The sequence below is a fragment of the Sitophilus oryzae genome, unplaced genomic scaffold (genome assembly GCF_002938485.1).
Source record: "Sitophilus oryzae breed Bouriz unplaced genomic scaffold, Soryzae_2.0 scaffold_1058_pilon_pilon, whole genome shotgun sequence".
In the NCBI taxonomy this organism is placed as follows: domain Eukaryota; kingdom Metazoa; phylum Arthropoda; class Insecta; order Coleoptera; family Curculionidae; genus Sitophilus; species Sitophilus oryzae.
In genome coordinates, this window is record NW_022145680.1 from 820,192 (window position 1) to 843,266 (window position 23,075).

General features: G+C 31.4%; 1 protein-coding gene across 1 annotated transcript; it reads right to left on the minus strand.

Moving 5' to 3' along the window:
* Positions 1–1,360: 1,360 nt before the first annotated feature.
* On the minus strand, positions 1,361–22,170 carry LOC115875903 (putative pre-mRNA-splicing factor ATP-dependent RNA helicase PRP1). The gene is made up of 9 exons (XM_030891474.1): positions 21,946–22,170; positions 21,435–21,842; positions 17,427–17,773; positions 13,408–13,870; positions 10,442–10,716; positions 7,762–7,884; positions 2,013–2,203; positions 1,789–1,951; positions 1,361–1,730 (listed from the first exon to the last, which is right to left on the minus strand). Exons 1-9 carry the CDS (start codon positions 21,993–21,995, stop codon positions 1,603–1,605), a joined length of 2,148 nt encoding a protein of 715 aa, XP_030747334.1. The 5' UTR covers positions 21,996–22,170; the 3' UTR covers positions 1,361–1,602.
* Positions 22,171–23,075: the final 905 nt, after the last annotated feature.

Consider the following 23,075-nt stretch of genomic DNA (forward strand, 5'->3'; position numbering starts at 1 on the left):
GCAAATTTCATACAGCTCACATGATACGAGTTTTGTTTGAAAGCCTTCTTCGAAAGCCAGCCTGGAGCTCATACCTAAAATCAACTAAAACCATAAAACAGTAGAATCATGCCTGACAAAAAATAAAAAAAAACCTTTTGTAATACCTATTTTCGCCTTCTTTTTAAAGTGTTCTTTTTAACCTGTTTTCGCTTAAATTTAGACACAGCAATATGACAACACAGCAGATATATACCAAAAAAAAATTAAGTCGTCGGCAAATTAAATAATCTACTGGTTATGATTCAGCTCTCAAAAAATCTAAAAGCGTCATAAAGAATGCAAAATAAATAAAATAAACCAAAATATATCCTACCAAAACAGTCAGATTAAAAGCGTTTCAGTTCTGAATTATCAAAATCCGTCTAAATATGATCTTGATAATTCACAAAATGATCGTTCTTCCTAAAAAAAAATCCGTTAGAACCTGTCACATAAATTTAAGCACAGCAGAGAAAATCCATAAGTGAATCAAAACAACACTGAAAAGTAAAGAGTATAATCGTACATAGTTATGGCACAAATAGCAGATTATCCCAAAAAAGTCATTTTCAAAATGTATGACGCTAGATGACTAGGTGTAGTTAATCAGTTATCAACTGACAAATATACTGATTACGCTTAATCATGTACGAATACGTGTAATATAATGAAACCATCTAGTTGGTTGAAGTACTTAAAGGAAGTCTATGTTCAGTAATGGACAAACAGCGACTGATTAATAACTGAAAAAAATGATTGTTTCGTCAAAAAAATAAAACAGATTATCTTGGCTTCTAAAAATGTGCGAGACCTATAATCATCAAGAAAACTTTAAAAGCGAACAAGACTTGTTTGCTATTCTAATCAAAATATTTTCAAATACAGCGCCAATCAAAGCAAAAATATACACCGCTTTAGACCACTCTGCACACAATAAACTGACCAATCACAAACTTAGCCCCACCATATTCTATATTGAGCTGGAGTGTAAGTCAGATATCAATTTAGAAATTTTCCGCTGAACAAATATAAAGTTTAAACATGATGTCCGCTGAATCCTTCACCATGATACTTTCTGCTCCTTTGATATTGATCTTCAATGTAGAACGTTCTGTTGTACAAATGTTAAAATTCTCTGCTGAACAATTACCAAAAACCTGATATGCCAATCCTCCACCATGATGCTAAAAACTTCTTCAAAAAATCTCTGAAATGGGATTAATAAAACACAGCACAGTCATAATGTTTATGTGTAGTACAATAATTAATTTAAAGAAACTAAAATTAAGACTTAATAAATGCTAGTTAGGCCCCCTATAAATTAATAAAACAAAACATCCAAATAGCATATTATTTATCATTTATCATGTTTTAAAAGAACTTAAAATATTGCTAAATTATATAATGAAAAAAATATACTAAACTTAAATCACAAAAATAAAATGTTCTTAGAAAACCATATAATTAATAATGTGACACTTTAAGTGGCCTATAGACATATCCTGCCTATTATAAAATACTACTATAGCTATATATTAATTTTAAAATAACAAAAAACTGATATAAAATATACAGTCTAGCTTAGAACCCTTGCTGATACTGTCGAGACTCCATTCTATTCTGTAAAATCTCCAACTGTCTTTTAGCTTCACATTGTGGAAAATTATTTAAATCGTAATATTGAGGAGCAATCTTCAATAACCAATCCGCTAGAAAAAGAATAATTTATTAGCAAAAATCGTTGCACAAAATATGCTACCTTCCTACGTTTAATATCTGTAACTGTCCTTATGTAGTTTTTAGTGGTCAATACGAATTCGTTATATATGACCCATTCTGGTTTGTGGTCCAGACAGGTAGATGGATGTAGCTGAACAATTTGGTTGTCTTTAATTGTCAAATAATGACCAGTCCTTTCTAAATGTGCCACCTAAGGATATAGAACAAGATATTTCAAATTCTAGAATTATAGTAAACTAAATTAGAAATACCTGCATAAAAAATCCATTAACTAAAGCCTTTCGGATATTCAAGTAATAGTCTTTACTGGTAAAGTCTGTGGAGGTTCTTTTTAGGTTAAACCTATCCATAATTCTGGACAATTGCTGTCTGACGTTGTCAGCTGACTTGAGTGATCGATAGTTAACGAAATTATCGTAACACCATTGTGGATCTTCCATACCTAGTACAAATAAAAGTCCGTTATCGCTTGTTTCAAACTTTTTAAATTTACTACATATATGTACAGGGTGAGTCAACGATAGAGTAAAGTCCATTATCTCATTTGTTTCGAGGTTTACAAAAAAATGTTAAATGCAGAAGTTATAGAGAGGATTAAGATACACATTTTAAAATTATTATAGAGTATACAGGGTGCTTCAAAAAGTGTGGCGGATATAACATATGTTTTTTTAAATGCAACACCCCGTTTTTTATTTTATTTTTGGATTCTGCGTAAAATTCTAACTTTATTTATTTATCAAACTTTTTTGTGTATAATGTTATATACCTAAAATTAATAGTTATTGTAATATTTAAATTTGTTTATACAATTGTTAAATTGCAGTGTGGCAAAAAATTGTCAGTGGTACCATTGTTTCTGAAGCTGGAATACCAAAATTTGGTATGAGAGTTCTATAGCAGGGTTTCTTAAAGTAGGGTCCACGGACCCCTTAGGGGTTCATAGCATGTATATCAGGGGTCCGCGGTCCGCATTACGCCAGTTAATTGTAAACATATTGAGATGAACCGCCTATTTAAAAATAGACATATTTCTTTAAATTCAAAACATTCATTTTTAAGACAATCTGTATACATAAATAAAATTATTGATTTTTAAAATATGATTCGCAAAAGTAGGGAGAGGGAAATCAGCGGTGGGATTCTGTAAGCTCCGTAGCAAGAAATTTCCTGTCTAGCCTATGCTATTTGTATACGATTGATGAGTCACTAGACAGAAAATATGTTTACAGAATCGCTAGCCAGGCGACGACCAGAGATAATAGTTGTAAGAGGATTAGCTTCTAGACTACGATTCGAGACGCATTGATGTTATTTTTGGTTCTTGAGTTTTGTGACAAAGAGTGTTATTAAAGGTAAAATAAATATTTTCTCATTATTTAACTAATGTTAACTAAAGCATATATTTTATTTTTCTGTTCTAATATTCTGTATTAAAGTTTTTCCTTGTTTATTTCATCTGAGAATTATATCATATAACGTGTATGTATTTAATGGAATCTATTTGTGCTGTAAATAATTTAAATTTAAAAGTAATTTAAATAAAATCGTTTACTGTCCATTCGTGCCGATGTTTGTGGTTCGAGGTGAGAACAAGGGCCTTGTTGAATGTACTAATACTTTTCCACCGTGACTGGGCGAATATCTGGGCAACTAAAAGCAATAAATATAATATTAAGATATTTACACCAAACATCCAACTTTAGCTTAGAGATCCGAAACCAGGACCTTAGTACCTGCAGGCGGCGACCTGCTAACTAACCAAAGACTCTTGAATGACTCTTGACTCAGTTTTGAATGATATAAATGTGGCATGTTTTGAATGTATAAAACCTTGGTATGAGGACAGCTTCTATATTATTATTATCTCTTTTATTAAAATTAAGGACAGCATAGTTAGAGTCTCTGGAATAGTGATCATGGTTTTCTCTGCCGTGCTCTTTTACATGTGAATTACAGGCAGAGTACGGCACTCCTTTCATTTCATTTAATAAAATAAGTAGGGCTATTTACAAATTTAGCGTTTTATTTACATAACCTATTCTCCTCAAATTTCCCAAAATATTGCTTCTGTCGAGGCGCATCCGAGGTAATCACAATAAAAAAATTATTTAACACAGCGTAGGTACCTTTCTTTCTTTTAAATTTCTTGTTATACAGTTGGCCAAAATATTACCTTTTCAACTTTGTTGACGAATTTGGGTTGTTACACTACAATATTTATTAACGTTTTCTTTTTATGTAAATAAGGTTTTTTTTATTTTCCTCTATTATTTCTGATAGGGGTCCATGGAATTGTACAAATCGCGAAAGTGGTCCGTGACTGCAAAAAGTTTAAGAAACCCTGTTCTATAGAGATTAAAAAGAATATATATGTTAAGACATTTTAGTTAAATGTTACAGGGTGTTCAAAATATATTTATGAATTTCAACTACTTAAAATTAAAAAATCTCAAATTTTTTAAATGGTACACCCTACATATTTTCTTTTTTTCTGATAGATTTTGCAGAGCTCTTCAACTTTTATTAAGTATGTCATATACCTATTTTTAATAGTTTGCGATTTATTCCAATTTTTTTCTATTTTTACCCTAATTTTTAATACAATTACACTATAACATCATAGTTGCCGTGACAAAACAAAAATGTTTATTACTTATTTTTAACAAATAGTTTAATAACTAGTTACAGTTGTTATTATTAGTTAAAATTAATTCTTTACTCAAATAAACTAAAATCGTAGTCGTGGATTTCTTGGTGTATTTCTATATTATGAAAGATAACACTTGGATGTTCCGTCGGGGCGAATAGCCACAGATTAGGGTGATACTAACTAGATTACCTAATTGTTGACGACTACTGATATTGAAATTTTCTTCGACATACAGTAAAGTTTTTTTTCTCGTAGTAATTCTGGTTTATAATTCATTTCGTAAAGCCAATATGACTACTGCCGCGAAACCGTCCATTACACACTGAAAATATAACAATATAACATAATATGAAAATGTTTTCTAGATAATCTACATCTATTCTTATAGTACTGAACCAAAAATATGTTTATTTTGGCTTGTTCGTGTATATCAGTCACATTGACTAATCCGTTTTCAGGAAAATCTGAAACAATTACCTCTACTTCTAACATTTATACTTATTACACGAAATTAAACTAAAATTCACCTTTTGTTCTTAACTTACTTAACAGACATATGAATTTTTGATAATAATTATTATTTTTTGTCGTGACAACTATGATGTTATAGCGTAATTGTATTAAAGATATGGGTAAAAGTAGAAAAAATTGTAATAAATCGCAATTATTAAAAATAGGTATATGACATACTTAATAAAAGTCGAAGAGCTTTGCAAAATCTATCAGAAAAAATCAAAATATATAGGGTGTACCATTTGAAAAATTTGAGAATTTTTAATTTTAAGTAGTTGAAATTCATAAATATATTTTGAACACTCTGTAACATTTAACAATATTAATTAAAAAATATCTTAACATATATCTTCTTTTTAATCTCTATAGAACTCCCATACCAAATTTTGGTATTCCAACTTCAGAAACAATGGCACCACTGACAATTTTTTACCACACTGCAATTTAACATTTGTATAAACAAATTTAAATATTACAAAAACTATTAATTTTAGGTATATAACATTATATATAAAAAAATTATAGAATTTTCGGCAGAATCTAAAAATAAAATAAAAAATAGGGTGTTGTATTTAAAAAAAACATATGTTATATCCGCCACACTTTTTTGAAGCACCCCGTATACTCTATAATAATTTTAAAATGTGTATCTTAACCTTCCCTATAACTTTTGCTTTTAACATTTTTTTGTAAACCTCGAAACAAATGAGATAATGGACTTCACTCTATCGTTGACTCACCCTGTACAGGGTGGGTCAAATTCGACGCTTTTAAATGGAAACGCCCTTTTCTCTAGGAGATAGACGAAAACTAATATCGGTGTCTGGAGCTCAATTTTCATCAAAACGACACTTTGGAAGCTTTTAGCTATTCAATGACATTTACTCGGAGTGGACAATTTGCGATGCACGTGATCAACTTTGAGTGACAAACGATGGCAAAAGAGGTGCCAGATTGTGATGGATTTATGAGATGAATCTTAATGTAAAATTGGGAAACAATATATTTATTATATAATTTTTTAAAGATCTTTACGTTTTATTTTTAATTTAATAATTAATATTTTAGTAATTAACTTATTATTTATTAAAAGTAGTCACTAATACTCACAGTGGCAATATTTAAATTTAAGACAGCAGCTACTCGTTACAAATCGAAATAAATAGAAATAACTTTGAAAGTGGTATAATGTGCTTACCAATCAAACTTACTTCTCTTACTGCAATCAAAGGTAATAATGGACCTTTATTGTCACGTTCTCGTTCAAAATGGTTTATCAGGAAAGCTACAAGCTCTTTGCTTCAACTGTTTAAATGCTTCGGCATATTTCCGACAGACAATTTCAAAAAATGCAATACAAAAACTCGAAAATTTAGTTCTTAAAAAACTGTTTTTGCTTAAAAGTACAATTTTTAAAAAAAGACTAAAATCGGCAAGAATTACTCCCCAAAGGCGCGTTCTCGCGAGTCAAGTTTAGTTGAACAATTTTAGTTGATCAACAAAAATTGAATAAAGACTTGATCAAGTAAAGTTCACATGTGCAGCAGAAACTGATAGTCCCGGTTCAGTTTTCACATCGTTCTAATAGTCTTAATTTTGTTTTTCGCATCAGAAATATTTAGGCCAGGTAAAGCTACACGCACACTGCACTGGTGCGATCACGGCCGCGATCACGATCTCCACGCGGCCGCGGCCAAAAGTTGCTGTAGAATACATATGAGCCGTTTCACATTGGCGCGATCGAGTTTTGGAGACGAAGCGGCCTGGCGGCGTTCTATTCTGCGGTGGCGATCAGATTCAACTTGTCGAGTTGGATCGCGTGATCGCGACCCAACTGATAAGAATTTTCCGTTATTTTGTGTGTTTTTTCTTGTTGCAATTTAGAAATTGAGTTAACAGAGCAGCTAATTAAGGCCACTTAAGGCTGTAAAATTACACAAAATTCTATATGATTTTTCCGACCCAAGTTACAAAAATAATAGAATTAAAAATAGAAAATTTGAGACAAAATTGGAATTGCAATCGGATTGCATAGTATACATAACTCACATTTTTAATTTGTACCTATCTATACCTACAGGATGGCGCACTATATATAGGTACGGCAGTGAACGTGAACGCGTTGGTGTGTGCTAGAATGATCGCTCATGTTGACTGATGCGATAGTTCCAGAGGCACTCATGTCTCTGATATATTTTATTTTCAATAATATTTCTTGCCAAAAACTACCAAAACCGTGGCTAGTTGATTGACTGCCTAGATCACACGTTTCAAGACTTGTTTCAACTTGAAAGCAATTCGGAACTTGAATGACAAAAGTTTGAATAGATTAGAGATAGAAACTTTTGTTGAACAACTAAAAAGTTGATCAAGTCCATTGTAACAGTAATTCTCACTATAGTTCTTATTCAATTGTTGTTGATCAACTAAAGTTGTTCAACTAAACTTGACTCGTGAGAAGGCGCCTTAAGATTCAACAACACGATATTATACAAAATAATGACTGACATTATGATAATTGTCAAATAATAAGCGACAACGCAGCTGATCGCGGCGCAATGTGACCAACATGGCGATAATAAAAATCGCTTTAAACTAATTTTTGCAGCTTTAATCTAAATAAAATATCTGTTACAATCATTTGCTATATGAAGTAAAATGAAGAGCTGCTCGGTATCTTATATTATACAACAAATTTAAACATTTTTGCCAAAAGTTCATTTAGTCAGGTTTATAGGCTTTAGTGTCAATTTCAATATGATTGATGACCTGCATCGGAAAATGTTTTGCGATTACCTTACTTTGTACTTATGTACTTGATTAATTGTACTTACTTTGCTTGAAGGCGTGATAGACGTTAAGTAAGGTGAGGTGGTCTCCGTCGATGTGGGCGAATCTCATCTTGGCATCGTCGGCTGCTTTCTTCGCCTCGTTGGGGCGCACGAAACACTGTGGGACTAAATATTGGAGCGGGGCGCAGGCCCGTATCCAACAGATATAGTTGTGCTCGCACTCAAAACGCATCCTACAGAGCTACCTTTAGTCAGAACCTTCCTCAACAAGTACCACATCGTCTTTCTAATTAAAATGCCTATGTATATACGTGTTGAGAAAAGTTCGAATAGTTTTTTTTTGCGTAAAGGGTATTCTTTTGTACTGTTTATTATACCGAATGTGTTATTTTATTTCTAACTCGACTTGTTAGTACTTTAAAAGCTTAATATTTTAAAATGTAAATAATTATGATTTTTTTCTCACTTGCTAATAAGATAATAATAATTAGTGAAGGAAATAGAAAATTGTTTCATTCAGTTTCAGACTATCAAATAAAAATATTTTGACATCTGTCACATAATAGGTCATGGCAATCTAAAGTAGGAAGAAATAATATTTAAAAAAAAATAACTAAAACAAATGTCATGAGAATAAAGCTTGATTTTCATGCATCCGTTGTCCGACGATACGATGATACGATATTAATTTTATTGGTTGAATTTAAAGACTTCGATTGGTTAGAAACGGTTAACCAATCGAAGCCTTTAAATACAACCAATGAAATTAATATCGTATCATCGTATCGTCGGACAACGGATGCATGAAAATCAAGCTTAAGACTTACTGTACTAGAACCTAAATACCTTCTAATATTATTTTTAGATCATTTATCATAAATAGTTATATATTATAAGAAAATGCATCATAATAAAGACATTCAATAAATTCTGATTTCTCAGAAAATAATCCTCTTAGACAAAGACGACAAACACCACTATATCAGTAACTTTTGAAATGCAAAAAGTTCAGTACAAAAGAATTCCATTAATTAATAGGTAGCTGAAAAGTGACATTATATGTTAAACCAGAATTTACTGGTATTAAATCTTAAAAACATAATAAAGAACTAACCAAATTTACTTAAAAAATAAGTTTAAAATCATTAATAAATTATTTTCCTACAAATATTAGTGCTTCAAAAGCTCAAAGGCAATTTGACTAATTTCATTAAGCTAGAAATATATAGATAGGCACAAAAAATTGTAAAATAAACTAGAAAAAAAATATTATGTACCTCTAATTTAATTTGAGTTTAAAACTGGGATTATTTTTTTTGTAAACTGAAAAAAATTAAACTGTAAAAATAGAATTAGAACCAATTATTATTATACCAAATAATAAACAAGAGAACAAATTAAATCAATAGAATTAGTTCGTAATTATCAAATTATACCCAAAATAAAAATATGAATAATAACATATGCATAAATAGATCATATAACAGATCTGTACGGTGGCGGTGATTCACCCCCCTCCCATACATTCTACATTTTACATAACATATGCATAAAAGATCAAATACAATAAAAATGAAGTATAACCCTTTACGATTCATATAAATAAAATTCTAAATTAAAAATTTCAAATACATTGCATTGAACTCGATTGCATACAGAATCATACACACAACATTATCACAAACATTCTCAAACTGAAGGTTATCAAAATGTAAATATTGTCTTTTTACGCAGTGATGAGCAACCAATGAGCACAACTTTTTTTGCAAAAAACTTTTTCTATTTAACCTTGAAAAAATGCTATGTCTGGCAATCTGTAATTTTAATTCAAAGGCTATGTTTTTCTTCTGAGAATTTCTGCATAACATCAGTCGAAATCGTCTCTTACCTCGTTGTACAGAGTCTACATCACTTTAATAACATATGTACATACAAAGACACTAAAAACTAAATGTATTTCTCTTAACTATATCAAATAAAGCACCCCGCATATTAAATTGTAAACAGGGTGCAAAAAAATCATGATTTTTTTAAAAAAATTAAAAAAATCGATTTTTTTTATTTTAATCGGATTTTTTTTATTTTAATCAATGTTCAATTTAAGGTCCTATCCTAAATGTCTAAATCTTTGTAACTCTGCCCGATATTGACAATATTAACATTACGGCGCGTGCGGTTTTTCCACATCGGTCGCTGATATATTTTATTGTGTAAACTTTGCCGATGCCCCTATTTAAAGGGATTTTTTTTTGGAAATAATGGTGACTGTCTTTTAAATCGAGAATAAAATTAGTTCCATCTAATGTTCAAAGTGCAAAGTAATTATTGCAGAACAAAATGTCTGTAGAAATTTGAAATGAACTAGAAGATAAATTAAAGAAGGCGGAAGTTAGCTTGATCAACATTCAGCTGTTTCAAAAAAGTATAAAACAGCCTTGACTCCAGCTTATCTTTTGACATTGATTAGTCCTCGGGAATAAAAATATAACCTGACATCAGAAGAAACTAGTCCTGCACTAGAGTTTGCGAATAAAATGTATTCAAATACCGGATTTCTGGCACTTCACAATTTCAAAATAGATCTCTACCGTTTAGAAGTGTAATGGATTATATAAATAAATCCATAACTATATAATAACTATAAATCCATAACAAAACCATACACCAATACATCCCATATTGAATACTTTCCCATTCGCATCCTAATTAATATTATAAATACCTGACAGCATGGCAGTAACAGATAATATTTCATTGGAACAATTGTGATTACAGCTGGCGATCAGCATTTTAGCCAGTTGCGGATCTAGTGGAAACTCGGCCATTACCGCCCCTAAATCGGTCAGATTGCCGTCGTCGTCTAGCGCTGCCAAGTAATTCAACAGTTCCAAAGCTCGCATAAGCGTTTCCGGCGCTGGAGGATCCATGAAGTCGAAATGAACCAGATCATCGATACCCAGTTTCTTCAGCTGGAGGACGACCGAACCCAAATTTGATCTGAAAATCGTAAATTAAAACTAAGTAAAATCACAAGTCAAAAATAAATGCATATGCCAATATGTAGCTATTTTAAATATCAATATTGCTACGTTTTTCGTCGGTTCCGTGTGGATAGAAAGTCACAATTTATTTACACTAAGTAACAAACAATAACGGTTAAAAGACTAAGAAATATTTATCTAGAAAGAATTTATTTTTAAATTTAGCGCGACAACTGTACTCGTCTATTTATTTCTGTCCTCTTCAGGCCTCAGCCGTCGGATACCCACAGCTAAAGAATTCAAGAATAATTCATAGATCATTAAGTGCATAGAGAAGGTTTCGAATGTTCTCGTATGTACTACTCCATTCCAGTGGAACTCGATTGTTTTCGAACGTTCGAATGAATCATTATGGTGTCTATTCTTTAATGCGATATTAAGGTCATATGGAAGCGGGACATTTTAGTTAGTTAGGTTATGCCGAGTCCACACGGGTCCGCAATAATATGCTAATATTGCAAGCATGGAACATGCTGCAATGTTTCAATCAAATGAGGATAGCTGATCAGAATTAAGAAGCAAAATATCGACAAATGTTAAAAAAATACATACAAAAAAAATATAACTAAAACTCCGATAATTTGTTTTTCAATTAAAGTTCTAGACAAGTCTAGCGTTAAAATGCCGATTTGAAATACCATAAAAAACAAAACGGTTTGAAAATGTAAGTCGCTGACATTTTTTATGTTAATTGATATACAGTGGTGCCCGGTGGCGTAGAGGTACAGGCTCTCGTCTACCAAACTCAAGGTGTGGGTTCGATTCCCACACCCGGCATTTCATAAGCCGACTATTTTTATTAAAATAAAAATAGTTTGGGTACCTAGGTCGAGTCAGCCTTAAATGAGTACTTGGAATTCACAATCCTGAGGTAATAATAGGCGGTTGAAGCGTAGTGCTAGCCACATTACCTTCCTTGTATACTGAACGGCTCTAGTATAGCAAGCTGTACCTTGCTACTCCCAAGGCGTTAAACGCTATATACGGGAGCTATTATTATTATGATATACAGTTAATACTAAATAAACTTTTAGTCACGTGATTAAGCTTGACCGGTACAGCATTGCCCACTTTTATATATTTTCCTTTAATCAAAATATTTTAAGAAACAAAAATAAATTAATTATAAATATATAACCACTTATTTACAATATCAAAACTCACACAACAGCCCTTAATGGACATAAAGGGCGATTACTACCGCTTTCCAGTTCAAAATATTCTAATAAAGTTACAATGAGTTTTTTTACGGCTATTAAGCTTTCTTGTACACTTCACACTAAAAGAGGTTCTAAAATGAACAATGTTGGACTGCAAGGTCTGCTAGTAAACATTTTCAAGCTTAAAGTGTCACAACACTATTTATTTAAACCAAAAACTCGTAAAACAAAACTAAAGTGTCAAAACCAATAACAATGTCAGAAATAATTACAACTTTTGATTTTTAAATGGAACCCTCGGTATTTTTTTACTTTATTCCAGGGTTGGAAAAAATAATATGTATTCGAAAAGCGAATTTTTGTCACTATAAGTAAATTTTAAAATAAATTCCTGCGTTTAGCGGTCTTATGGATTCACACGAAATTATTTCAAAAATCGGTTCAACATTTAAATTGATGAATAGATATTTTTATATAGTTTTATAAAATTTACAATTATTTTTCGATTTATTATCTGTTATAGAAATATTTTTGATAGTTTTCTAGGATAGATTTTTATAACTTTTACAGTTATTTTTTTATTTATTATAAAGTTTCAATAAAACTAATTTTTTGATTTAAATCACATAAAATTAAAAAAATCACTTGATTTAAATCACGATTTAAATCATGATTTAAATCATTTGATTTAAATCATGCCAACCCTGCTTTATTCAATAGAAAATAACACTTTGAAAAGAATGGCATATCATATGTCAACTTTTGACATTTTTGCATATGGTTTATTTTAAATTATAGATAGTTTGACTCAAAACACCAAGTGTGTGATATCAAATTATTCATAAAAAATGCATTTTCCAAATATCCTAATAAGCTACCCTTGTTCCATTTAAAAAAATTAAGATATGATTAAAATTAAAAATACGATTTGGGCATCTTTTAACCGGCCAGGACAAGATATGAAAAACATTAGACGATCAAACCTATTTTTCCAAGGCTCCTTAATTAAGAATTAGTATTTGTAACATAGCCATGGCTTTCTAGAATGGAAATCAAAACACGATTTTCTTTTAAGCAAAAATGTCAAAATTTGATGTCATTCTATTCAGAGTGTCGTTTTCTATCGAATAAAGTAAAAATATACCGAGGGTGTCATTTAAAAATCAAAAGTTGTCATAATTTCCGGTGAAACAGGAAGTGGACCGAAAACAATTGAATACGTCAATCAATCCTAATTTATGTTAAATACTAACAAGCCAAATCTCGTAAAATTAGTAAAATGGTGCTTATCATGTTTTCCCCTTGGACCCTTCAATTTATATTAGAATATTTTGACTGTACATGCCGTTTTTGGTAATACATAAATCTTGAAAAAAAACTAGAAATTATTTTTAATAAATGTTCTAAAACAAAATATAAAAGTTATAGCCTGTTTAAGGTGGATCAAAAATAAAATACAAACACTGTACTGTATTCCATTCACTTACCTTAAAATTTCCGGGTATGTGTTATCTTGCATCTCATGCTTGAAAGCCTTTTCCGTATACAGCCTGAAACATTTTCCCGGTTTCGTTCTTCCGGCGCGACCGGCTCTTTGCTGCGCCGAAGCCTTACTTATAGGCGACACCAGCAAAGACTCTACACGAATTCTGGGGTTGTAGACTTTCTGCTTGGCAAATCCTGGATCGATTACGAACACCACTCCGTCAATAGTCAGGGAAGTTTCGGCAATGTTGGTCGAGACGACCACTTTGCGACCGATAGCGCCGTTCGGTTTGTTTGGCGGAGGATCCTCGAAGATTCTCTGTTGGAGGTTTGGGGGTAAAGTGGAATATAGAGGAATGCATTTGAGGTCGCCTACTTCCGGGCCGAGATTGTCTATTTCTCGTTTAATTCTTTTGCACGCCACTTCTATTTCTTCTTGCCCAGTCAAGAACAACAATACGTCTCCTAAACCAAAATAAAACTATATCAAAACTAGATCTTAAAACAGGTATCAGCAAAAATCTTATGTAGGCTGTCATGAAATAATATATATTTTTTTTCAAACGTCACAAAAACATTCATTTTTGCGACGTGATTGACAATATAAATGTCATTTTAACGCCTAGGCATAAAAGTAAAGCACTTTTACACATAAAGGTAAGAAAATATATTATTAAACTGACAAAGTGTCAAATTCAACGAGCCTAACCATAGTTTCTCGATATACAGAAAAGTCCACAGACTTCGAGACATAGGAAAATCAAGTCCATTTAGCGTGTGATCAAATTTTGACAAGTTTTCAAAAATGACAGTTTTGTTTAGACTGACGTTTAATTATGGTTTAATTTCACCTGACCGCTCGGTGAACGGTTTCTTTTTTATCGGGGTACATAAAATCTAAAATTTACAGCCATGAAGAAATTTAAAACTTGAAGCAGTTAAGGCAGAAAATATTTAATGCCTTTGACACTGTCACCCCTGATATGTTATCCAATGTGAGGAGAGGGGATTTTATGATCGTTTGGGCTATTGTTTAATGCCAGAGGGAGGCATTTTTGAACAATTTTTGTAATTTTTTCATTATCCTGTTTTTTCACCCTTTACCCATTACCTACCTTTAAGAACATGAGAAAACAAAGGTCCTTTTCAGGACCGCAAATATTTTGATTGAGAAATTTCTTACTTTTATTTTTTTGGATTAAAAAAACAAAAGATGTTAATATAATACCAATTTAAAAATGTTTTAGTAGTTTTAATACACACTATGATATAAAATTTATTATTATTATAATGTACATTATTAATAATATTATTCATTCAAAATGGCATTAAGGCCCAATTGCACGATGATTTAAATTTTTCTTAAAGGTAAGTAGAGCGTAGAATGAGCTGTATTTATATTTACTTTAATATCCACCTTAAATGAGGGAATTTGACTGATACAATTTTTGAATTTGAATTGATTTTAATGATACTAACAATTTTAGTTCAATTTTTAATAAAATTTATTTAATATTAATAGAAATCCAAGAGATTTGAAACCTCTTTTAGCGATTTATATAACATTCTCTTTATTAATTTATAACATTCTCAAATGAATGGTGCTCTTTTCTCACACAGCTTTTTTCACAGTCGCTGCAGTTGCTATAGCTATAAAAACTAATTTTTTAAGGTGTGAAAATTGCGACACACGCTAAATGGACTTGATTTTTCCTATGTCTCGAAGTCTGTGGACCTTTCTGTATAATTACATACAAGGTATGACTTTTTTTAAACCTTTTTATAATATTTGGAAGGTTTGAAATTGTTTAAAAATTATTTGTGGCGTTTGAAAAAAATAGCATGTTCTACTTGGCGTAAAAATGACTTTTTGTGCCTCGGCTGTCAACGTACAGCCTCGACACAAATAGTGTCATTTTTACTGCTAATAAAACAATATACTATTATTAATATGTAAGTAAACTAGGGTAGCCAGCCGTCTGGTTAGGTTAGGGGGAAATTTTAGGGTTAGATATCCGGGAAAATCCCTCTCTAAATCCGCTCTCTAAATTTAAGAAGAAATTTTAAAATTCAAATATTTATCGGTTGATATCACTAGCGTTAAAACAAACCAAAAGTTAAATTTAATGATTAATTTTTGACGACATATAAATTCGTCTTCCATAATAATTGAAACTAATCAAGACAAGATCAGAAACACATCGATTTAATCTGAAGGTTATCTAATTTAATTATTTAATAAGTATATGAAAAAATGTAGGTTAGGGTATGTGCTGGTTATAGAATGTAATAAGAAAACGCATCTTAATAAGTTTTATTCCAAAAAAATGTGTTAGTGGGTATCCCATACACAATAAAAAACATTGAAATTAGTAGTAAGAACTATTAATTAAAATATTAAAGCAGTTAAAGGGCTTCATACGAACATGTCAAGTAATATTAAAATTGGTAACAGAATATCAGAACCTTTCCCGCTTAAAAGGGCTTCACCAAGAATGCCTGATAGCTCTAACTAACGACGATGGAGGCGTATGTGCTGTTATATGGAAATAGAAATAGACGGAGAGGAACTATTTACACTAAATTTCGATGGCCAGGTTATTATCACTGAGGATGAAGATGATGTGCATTATATGCTTAGAAAACGAGACGAAGAGTATGACAAATGGGGCATCACCATAAATACTGATAAAACTGAATATATTATAGCTGGAAATGTACAAAAAATCTTCATATACAAAAAGGTGCAGTTAAGAATGTAAACACATACAAATATATCGGCTCAATAATCACTAGTGAAGGCTTAAGTGCCCAAGAGATCAAATCCAGAATAAATCAAGGGAGAATCGTAACTAAGCAACTAAATTCAATTCTGTAGGAGCAACCAAATAAAAGATGCTACCAAACGCGTTGATTAATATATTTATGACTTGAATTAATTAAAAATATTGTAAAACATAATTGTTACTATAAAATTAGGTATAATTATTACTTCATTGCAAAATAAAACATGTACTACTCATTTGGTACTATTAAAGAATGGTCAGTATTTACAAAACCAATTTTATTTTTTTCTGCTAAAGTGAAAATAAAAAATAGATAAATATAACAAAAATATCACAAAAGTGGAGCAAAAATGAACATACCGGGTGCGTCTCAAAAGTGGCTCACCCCTATAAATTTTTTACTTTTTGACATAAAAAACGAGATTTGTTATGTTAGTATATGACATAAATTAAGATTGATTCACGTATTCAATTGTTTTGGTCACTTCCTGTTTCACCGGAAATGACTACAACTTTTGATTTTTAAATGGCACCCTCGGTATTTTTTTTACTATTTCTCAACTTTTGAAATTCTTGCTTAATAAAAAATCGTATTTTAAAATTCAGTCTATAGTGCCATTGCTATGTTAAAAACACTAATTATTCTTAATCAAGGAGCCTTGGAAAAATAGATTTGATTGTCTAATGTTTTTAAGATCTTATCCTAGCCAGTTAGAAAATACTCAAAATCTTATTTTTAATCATATCTCAACTTTTTCAAATGGAACGAGGGTGGCTTATTAGCATATTTGGAAAAAGCATTTTTTTACGAATAATTTGATACCACACACTTGGTATTTTGAGTAAAATTTTGCTTACAAACCGCAAGTTATAATTTCAAATAAACCATATGCAAAAATGTCAAAAGTTGACATAATATGATATGTCATTCTATTCAGATGGTTTTTTTTTATGGAATAAAGTAAAAAAATACCGAGGGTGCCATTTAAAAATGAAAAAAGTTGTAGTCGTTTCCGGTGAAACAGGAAGTGACCGAAAACAACTGAATACGTCAATCAATCCTAATTTCTGTCTTGTACTGACATACCAAATCTCGTTTTTTTATCTGAAAAAATATAAATTTAGAGGGGTGAGCCACTTTTGAGACGCACCAGGTATTGACAACTATTGGTCGAACGATTTCTACGATTCTTTAAACACAAAGGTTTATTTGATCTAGAATTAAATTACCTCACCTGCAATCTCCTCACACATATGAATTTGAATCACTGTCCTAATTGCCGCCTCCAAATAATCTCTTTCCGGTTCGGGAGTGTAGAATATCTCTACTGGATGCGTCCGTCCCGGAACATTCATCAGTGGTGCATTATCAAAATATTGTTGAAATTTTCCGGCGTCGAGTGTGGCTGACATAATAACCAGCTTTAAATCCTTGCGTTGCTTTATTACCTCCTTCAAAACGCCCATTAATATATCTGTAGCCAGCGTTCTCTCGTGGGCTTCATCAAGCAGTATACATTGGTAGGCATCAAGCATGGGATCACTCATTCCTTCACGAAGTAACATACCATCAGTCATGTATCTAAATAAAATATATTTAATTGTAGTATTGTATTTTTTTTAATTGTATAATGTATAAATAAAGAAATAAGTCAAAAACTCTGATAGGTCATTTAAAATGTTTATTCTTTTATTATAATTTAAAGATTTGACATAGCAATCTTTAGGACTGTTTTCTTAAACCCAAATTGAAATCTGATTCAGAAAAATAAAAATATATACAGGGTGGTCCAAATTGTATTCCGAAAACTTCGGCAGCATATTCTGCAGATAAAAATAAATGAAAAAGTTTTCTGAAATAGTCAATATTTGGGTGAAAATTGGTGTCTGGGAGTTTTTTGACATGAGAAATTTGATTTTGATGTCAATGGCTCCTATTTGTAGAGGGCGCCACCTACATATTTTTTAACCGATTTGAAGAGCAATAACTTTTCATCCGTACCTGTATAAAACTACTGGGTAAAATGTATACATTTACGACGTTTTTTTCTTAAAAAAATGTCTCTTGGTAAAAATCGCTATGAGGAGTGGTTCTCGAGATGTTTGGAACCGAAATTATCAATACCTGACTAAATAATTATTAGACTGAAATCATAAATTTGATGCTTTTTGCACCTAGGTGTATTTAGAAAAAATTGTTATTAAATTTATTGTAATAGGTTAAGATTATTGTTAAGTAAAATTGAACATAAATGTATTACTGTCAATAAAAAAATATATTATACATCATTTTTGCTTATATTACAATCTCATAACATGATGGTGTAAAATTGGAAAAAATGCTACATTCAAATAAAAATAATAAAATAGTAAAAAATACAGTTGTCGTCAGCGATAGCTATGAAATGAAGATGGGGAGCCTATTCATTCATTTTATTACCTTGTATTACGTGTCGCACGTGTGCAGTAAAGCTTCTGTTGCCGCTATCTCCCCGGCTGTATTAACGCATTTTTCTTGGCTTGTAGTCCTTAAGTGTTTATTTTATTGACTTTTTCTGTTCAAGAACTATAAAATATGGTTTGCCAGCGCCAAATTTGCAAGAAATTTGACTTAAATAATCCATTTAAGTCTTGAAACGACCCAGCTTTGACCGATAGGCAACTCTCCAATTTACCCATTGGGAGTCAGTGGCGTTGTAGTAAAAAATACAGTTGTCGTCAGCGATAGCTATGAAATGAAGATCGCAGTCATTTTATTTGCAAAATTATATGAGGAATGTCATCGATGTTCATTTCCAAGCCAACTGGATGCCGTTTTTTACTATCATACAGTACTTTCTGGAATATCAATTAATTTTACAAGATATAATAGTCTGTTTATATATACAATTACACCTAACAGATACAGATAAATACAATAAAATAACGTTATTTCTATATACCGGGTGCGTCTCAAAAGTGGCTCACCCCTAAACTTTTTTATTTTTTCAGATAAAAAAACGAAATTTGATATGTTAGTATATGACAGTAGCTGTGAAAATATTCATGTGACCTGTATAGATCAAGATTTTGCTTGACGAACAACAAACACTGCATAATGTACACACAGGGCAAAGTTAAAATCTTAAATTTTTTAAATAAATTACGACAATCCTCCCTGTAACCCACCCCTGCAATAATACGCACGCACTTCCTCTGCTGCGCAAAAACCTTATTGACATGACAAGAATGACCCCAGCAAAGAATAGCATAAGTCAGATGGGAATGAAAGTTGCCATGATATACTGTGAGAAGAGTTTCTCTTGAGGTTATCTGCACAAGATTTCTAAACAGGAAAAGTTCTTTTGATAATTTTTTTGACAGGTTGACAAGGTGGTTCTCCCAGGTCAGTCCTGTGTCTAAGTGCACCCCAAGAAACTTGGCTTCTGTTGCACAATGATGAAGTACAGGGTGATCAAAATTAATATTGTTTCTTAGAGTAAAGTTCATACTTTGCGATTTAGAGTGATTTAAAGATAGACGGTTAGCTAGAAACCATTGATTTAGGTTTTCTAGTGAAGTGTGATAATCAAGATTGTCAATCTCTAAGGGGTGGTAACTTATGTAAAAGGTTGTGTCATCGGCAAACAAAACAGTGTTGACTCCCCCTCCCTGGCAGTATGCTAGGTCGTTTATATAAATAAGGAACAAGATGGGGCCTAATACAGATCCCTGAGGTACAACATACTTCAGGGGTTGTTTTTCTGAGTTGCATTGGTTGAAATGAAACATATTGATCACGGTCAGAGAGTATGACTTTAGTAATTGAACAGCATCGTCCTGAAAGTTGTAGGATATTAATTTTTTTAACAATATGATGTGCGTAACACAGTCAAAAGCTTTGGTAAGGTCTAAAAATGATGCAAGAGTATCAAGCCACCTCTCAAACCCTTCCAATATACCACTGGTAAACCTGTCAATCGCTAATGTTGTGGTTTTGTTTTTTCGAAAACCAAATTGATTAATGGCGAATAGTTTATTAAACTCAAAATGTTCATTGATTTGATTCTTTAGAATACGTTCATAAACCTTAGATAAAATTGGCAGCAAAGATATGGGGCGATAGTTGTTACAGTCATCAACTGAACCCTTATTTTTAAAGAGGGGAACCACCTTTGCAGTCTTGAAAACCTTAGGAAATATATTGCAAGCTATAGATTGGTTTATTAATAGCGCTAAAGGCCGAACTAATATATTTTTTATTCTTTTAATAATTTTTGTGTTTATTCCATCTGGATCCTTGCTATTACTATTTTTTAAATCAGATATAAATGTATCAACGTCATTAAAGCTAACTGGCCGGAAATTAAAGGGCAGGATGTCTCTCAATGGTATGGAATTCTGTTTATATATACAATTACACCTAACAGATACAGATAAATACAATAAAATAACGTTATTTCTATATACTGGGTGCGTCTCAAAAGTGGCTCACCCCTAAACTTTTTTATTTTTTCAGATAAAAAAACGAAATTTGATATGTTAGTATATGACATAAATTAGAATTGGTTGACGTATTCAATTGTTTTTTATCACTTCCTGTTTTCCCGGAAATGATTACAACTTTTGATTTGTAAATGGCACCCTCGGTATTTTTATACTTTATTCGATAGAAAATGACATTCTGAATAGAATGACATATCATATGTCAATTTTTGACATTCTCGCTTATTAAAAATTTGTACTTTCAAATTGAATCTAGAGTGTCATGGCTGTGTCAAAAACACTAATTTTTAACCAAGGAGCCTTGGAAAAATAGATTTGATCGTCTAATGTTTTTAATGTGTTGTCCTGGCTAGTTAGAAAATGCTCAAATTGTATTTTTAATCATATCTCAATTTTTTCAAATGGAATGAGGGTGGCTCATATCTGGAAAAAGCATTTTTTTACAAATAATTTGATACCACACACTTGGTATTTCGTGTCAAATTTGTGGGAAATTATGGGAAAACAATTGAATACGTCAATCAATCCTAATTTATGTCATATACTACCATACCAAATTACCCTCGATTTTTAACTAAAAAAATAAAAAAGTTATAGGGGTGAGCCACTTTTGAGACGAACCCGGTATACTAAAAAAATTGTTAAGATCAAAGATAATTATTGTTAATGAATAGTAAGTAAAAAAAATGTCAAGATTTAGCATTATTATGCAAAAAATAATAAACTAATTATAAAAAAAATCTTAATTGAATACTTACTTTAAAATAGTTTTCGCAGAAGAACAATCTTCAAAACGAATACTATAACCAACTTCCTGTCCAAGACCAACATCCATTTCCTCAGAAACTCTCTGAGCTACAGACATTGCTGCTACTCTTCTGGGCTGAGTACAGCATACCCCCTTTTGGCCAACAGCTCGAGCATATTCAACACACCACTGTGGAATCTGAGTAGTTTTTCCTGAACCAGTTTCACCCACTAATACAATACATTGGTGTTCAGCTAATAGACGCATAAAATCAGCTCTATACTCAAAAACCGGTAGTCCTATTCTTTTACGATATAACTCATGGTATCTCTGGGTGTAAGGCAAACCTGTGAATGTATTTACAGAACTAGCCACAACCTGAGGAAAAACACTTGCCCCTGGCACAATTTTTTCATCCCTTAAAACAAAAAATGTAAGTGATACATGTAAAATCAAAATGATGGACATAAAATCTAGATGTGCTACAAAAAAAAATCCAAAACCTCGTGGCAAACACTTACTTTTTCTTTTTCGTGAACGGATCTCCTACTTCTATTCTTCTCTTCGACATAATTGATTACGGGTTACCAAATATTTGGATGTAAAAGATAAAAACTACCACAAATTCTTAATTTCAGCAATAAATATGTTTCTGTATTGATGCTGGCTGAAACCGTAAAAAAAATGGAAAATGCTAATTTGACTTATTTGACATTTGGCAGTTGACCGCTTGACACTGTTGCCTTTTTTTCCTTTTCAGGGATGGGTGTGTAACCAGAGTTCGGAAGTAGTGAATTAAGACGTAATTTATCTGATTAACTACATGTAGTTTTGCTGCAAAAGCTACGTCTTTTATCGATTATTCACTACATGAAAACTACTTTAATAAACTACATATTACGATAGAAAAACAATTATATAAATAAAAAGGTAAAGGTGTGGATCCGATGGCTGACCTTGAAACCCATATTCGCTGCATTTGATCATCGATACTACGCAAGCGCACATCGTCGATGTTGCCAAATTGCAGTTTATTTTCGAATTATTTGCAGTTGAAAAATTTTTTTTTGAGTGTTTATCAGTAATAATACAAATTCTATAATTAATTTTATAATTTCAGATTTATCTTGATATCCAAAATTAAGGTAAGAAGGATAATAAAGATTGTAAAATGAAAGTATTATGAATATATAAAATTGTAATAATAACATTTATTTATATATTTACATTAGAATTAAAAATTATCATGTACGGATTTTTTCTTAATGGTTTTAAACTTATTAGAATTATTTTATTTCTTTCAAGTTATTTAATTTCTAGTTATTTACAGGCAACAATAGTTTTGATTATATGTATTGATATGTTTTGAAATACTACCATGACGAGTCTTATAAAACAATACACGTCAATGGGAGATATAGAGGTAACATTTTACCTATAATGTTACTAATACCTATAATATACTTTGATTATAATGTTTCTATCATAATTTCTTAAAAATATCAAGTTAGTGGATTAATAGCAATTTTACGAAGAGTGTGTTGATAAGACTAACATAAGCTTTATGTTTAATCTTTTTCTCGTTAGAAGGGAGATGGTTTGTGTCGTAGAATACATTACTTATATTCTTTTCTTAATTTACTGTAATTTC

Bases quoted from the DNA above. Each gene is read 5' to 3' on its own strand.
- LOC115875903 (XM_030891474.1), bottom strand. From the start codon at position 21,995: ATGTCGAAGAGAAGAATAGAAGTAGGAGATCCGTTCACGAAAAAGAAA. The intron at 1,952-2,012 runs GTATTTCTAATT...CTATATCCTTAG, and splicing joins TTAATGGATTTTTTATGCAG to GTGGCACATTTAGAAAGGAC. The intron at 1,731-1,788 runs GTAGGAAGGTAG...TTCTTTTTCTAG, and splicing joins GACAGTTACAGATATTAAAC to CGGATTGGTTATTGAAGATT.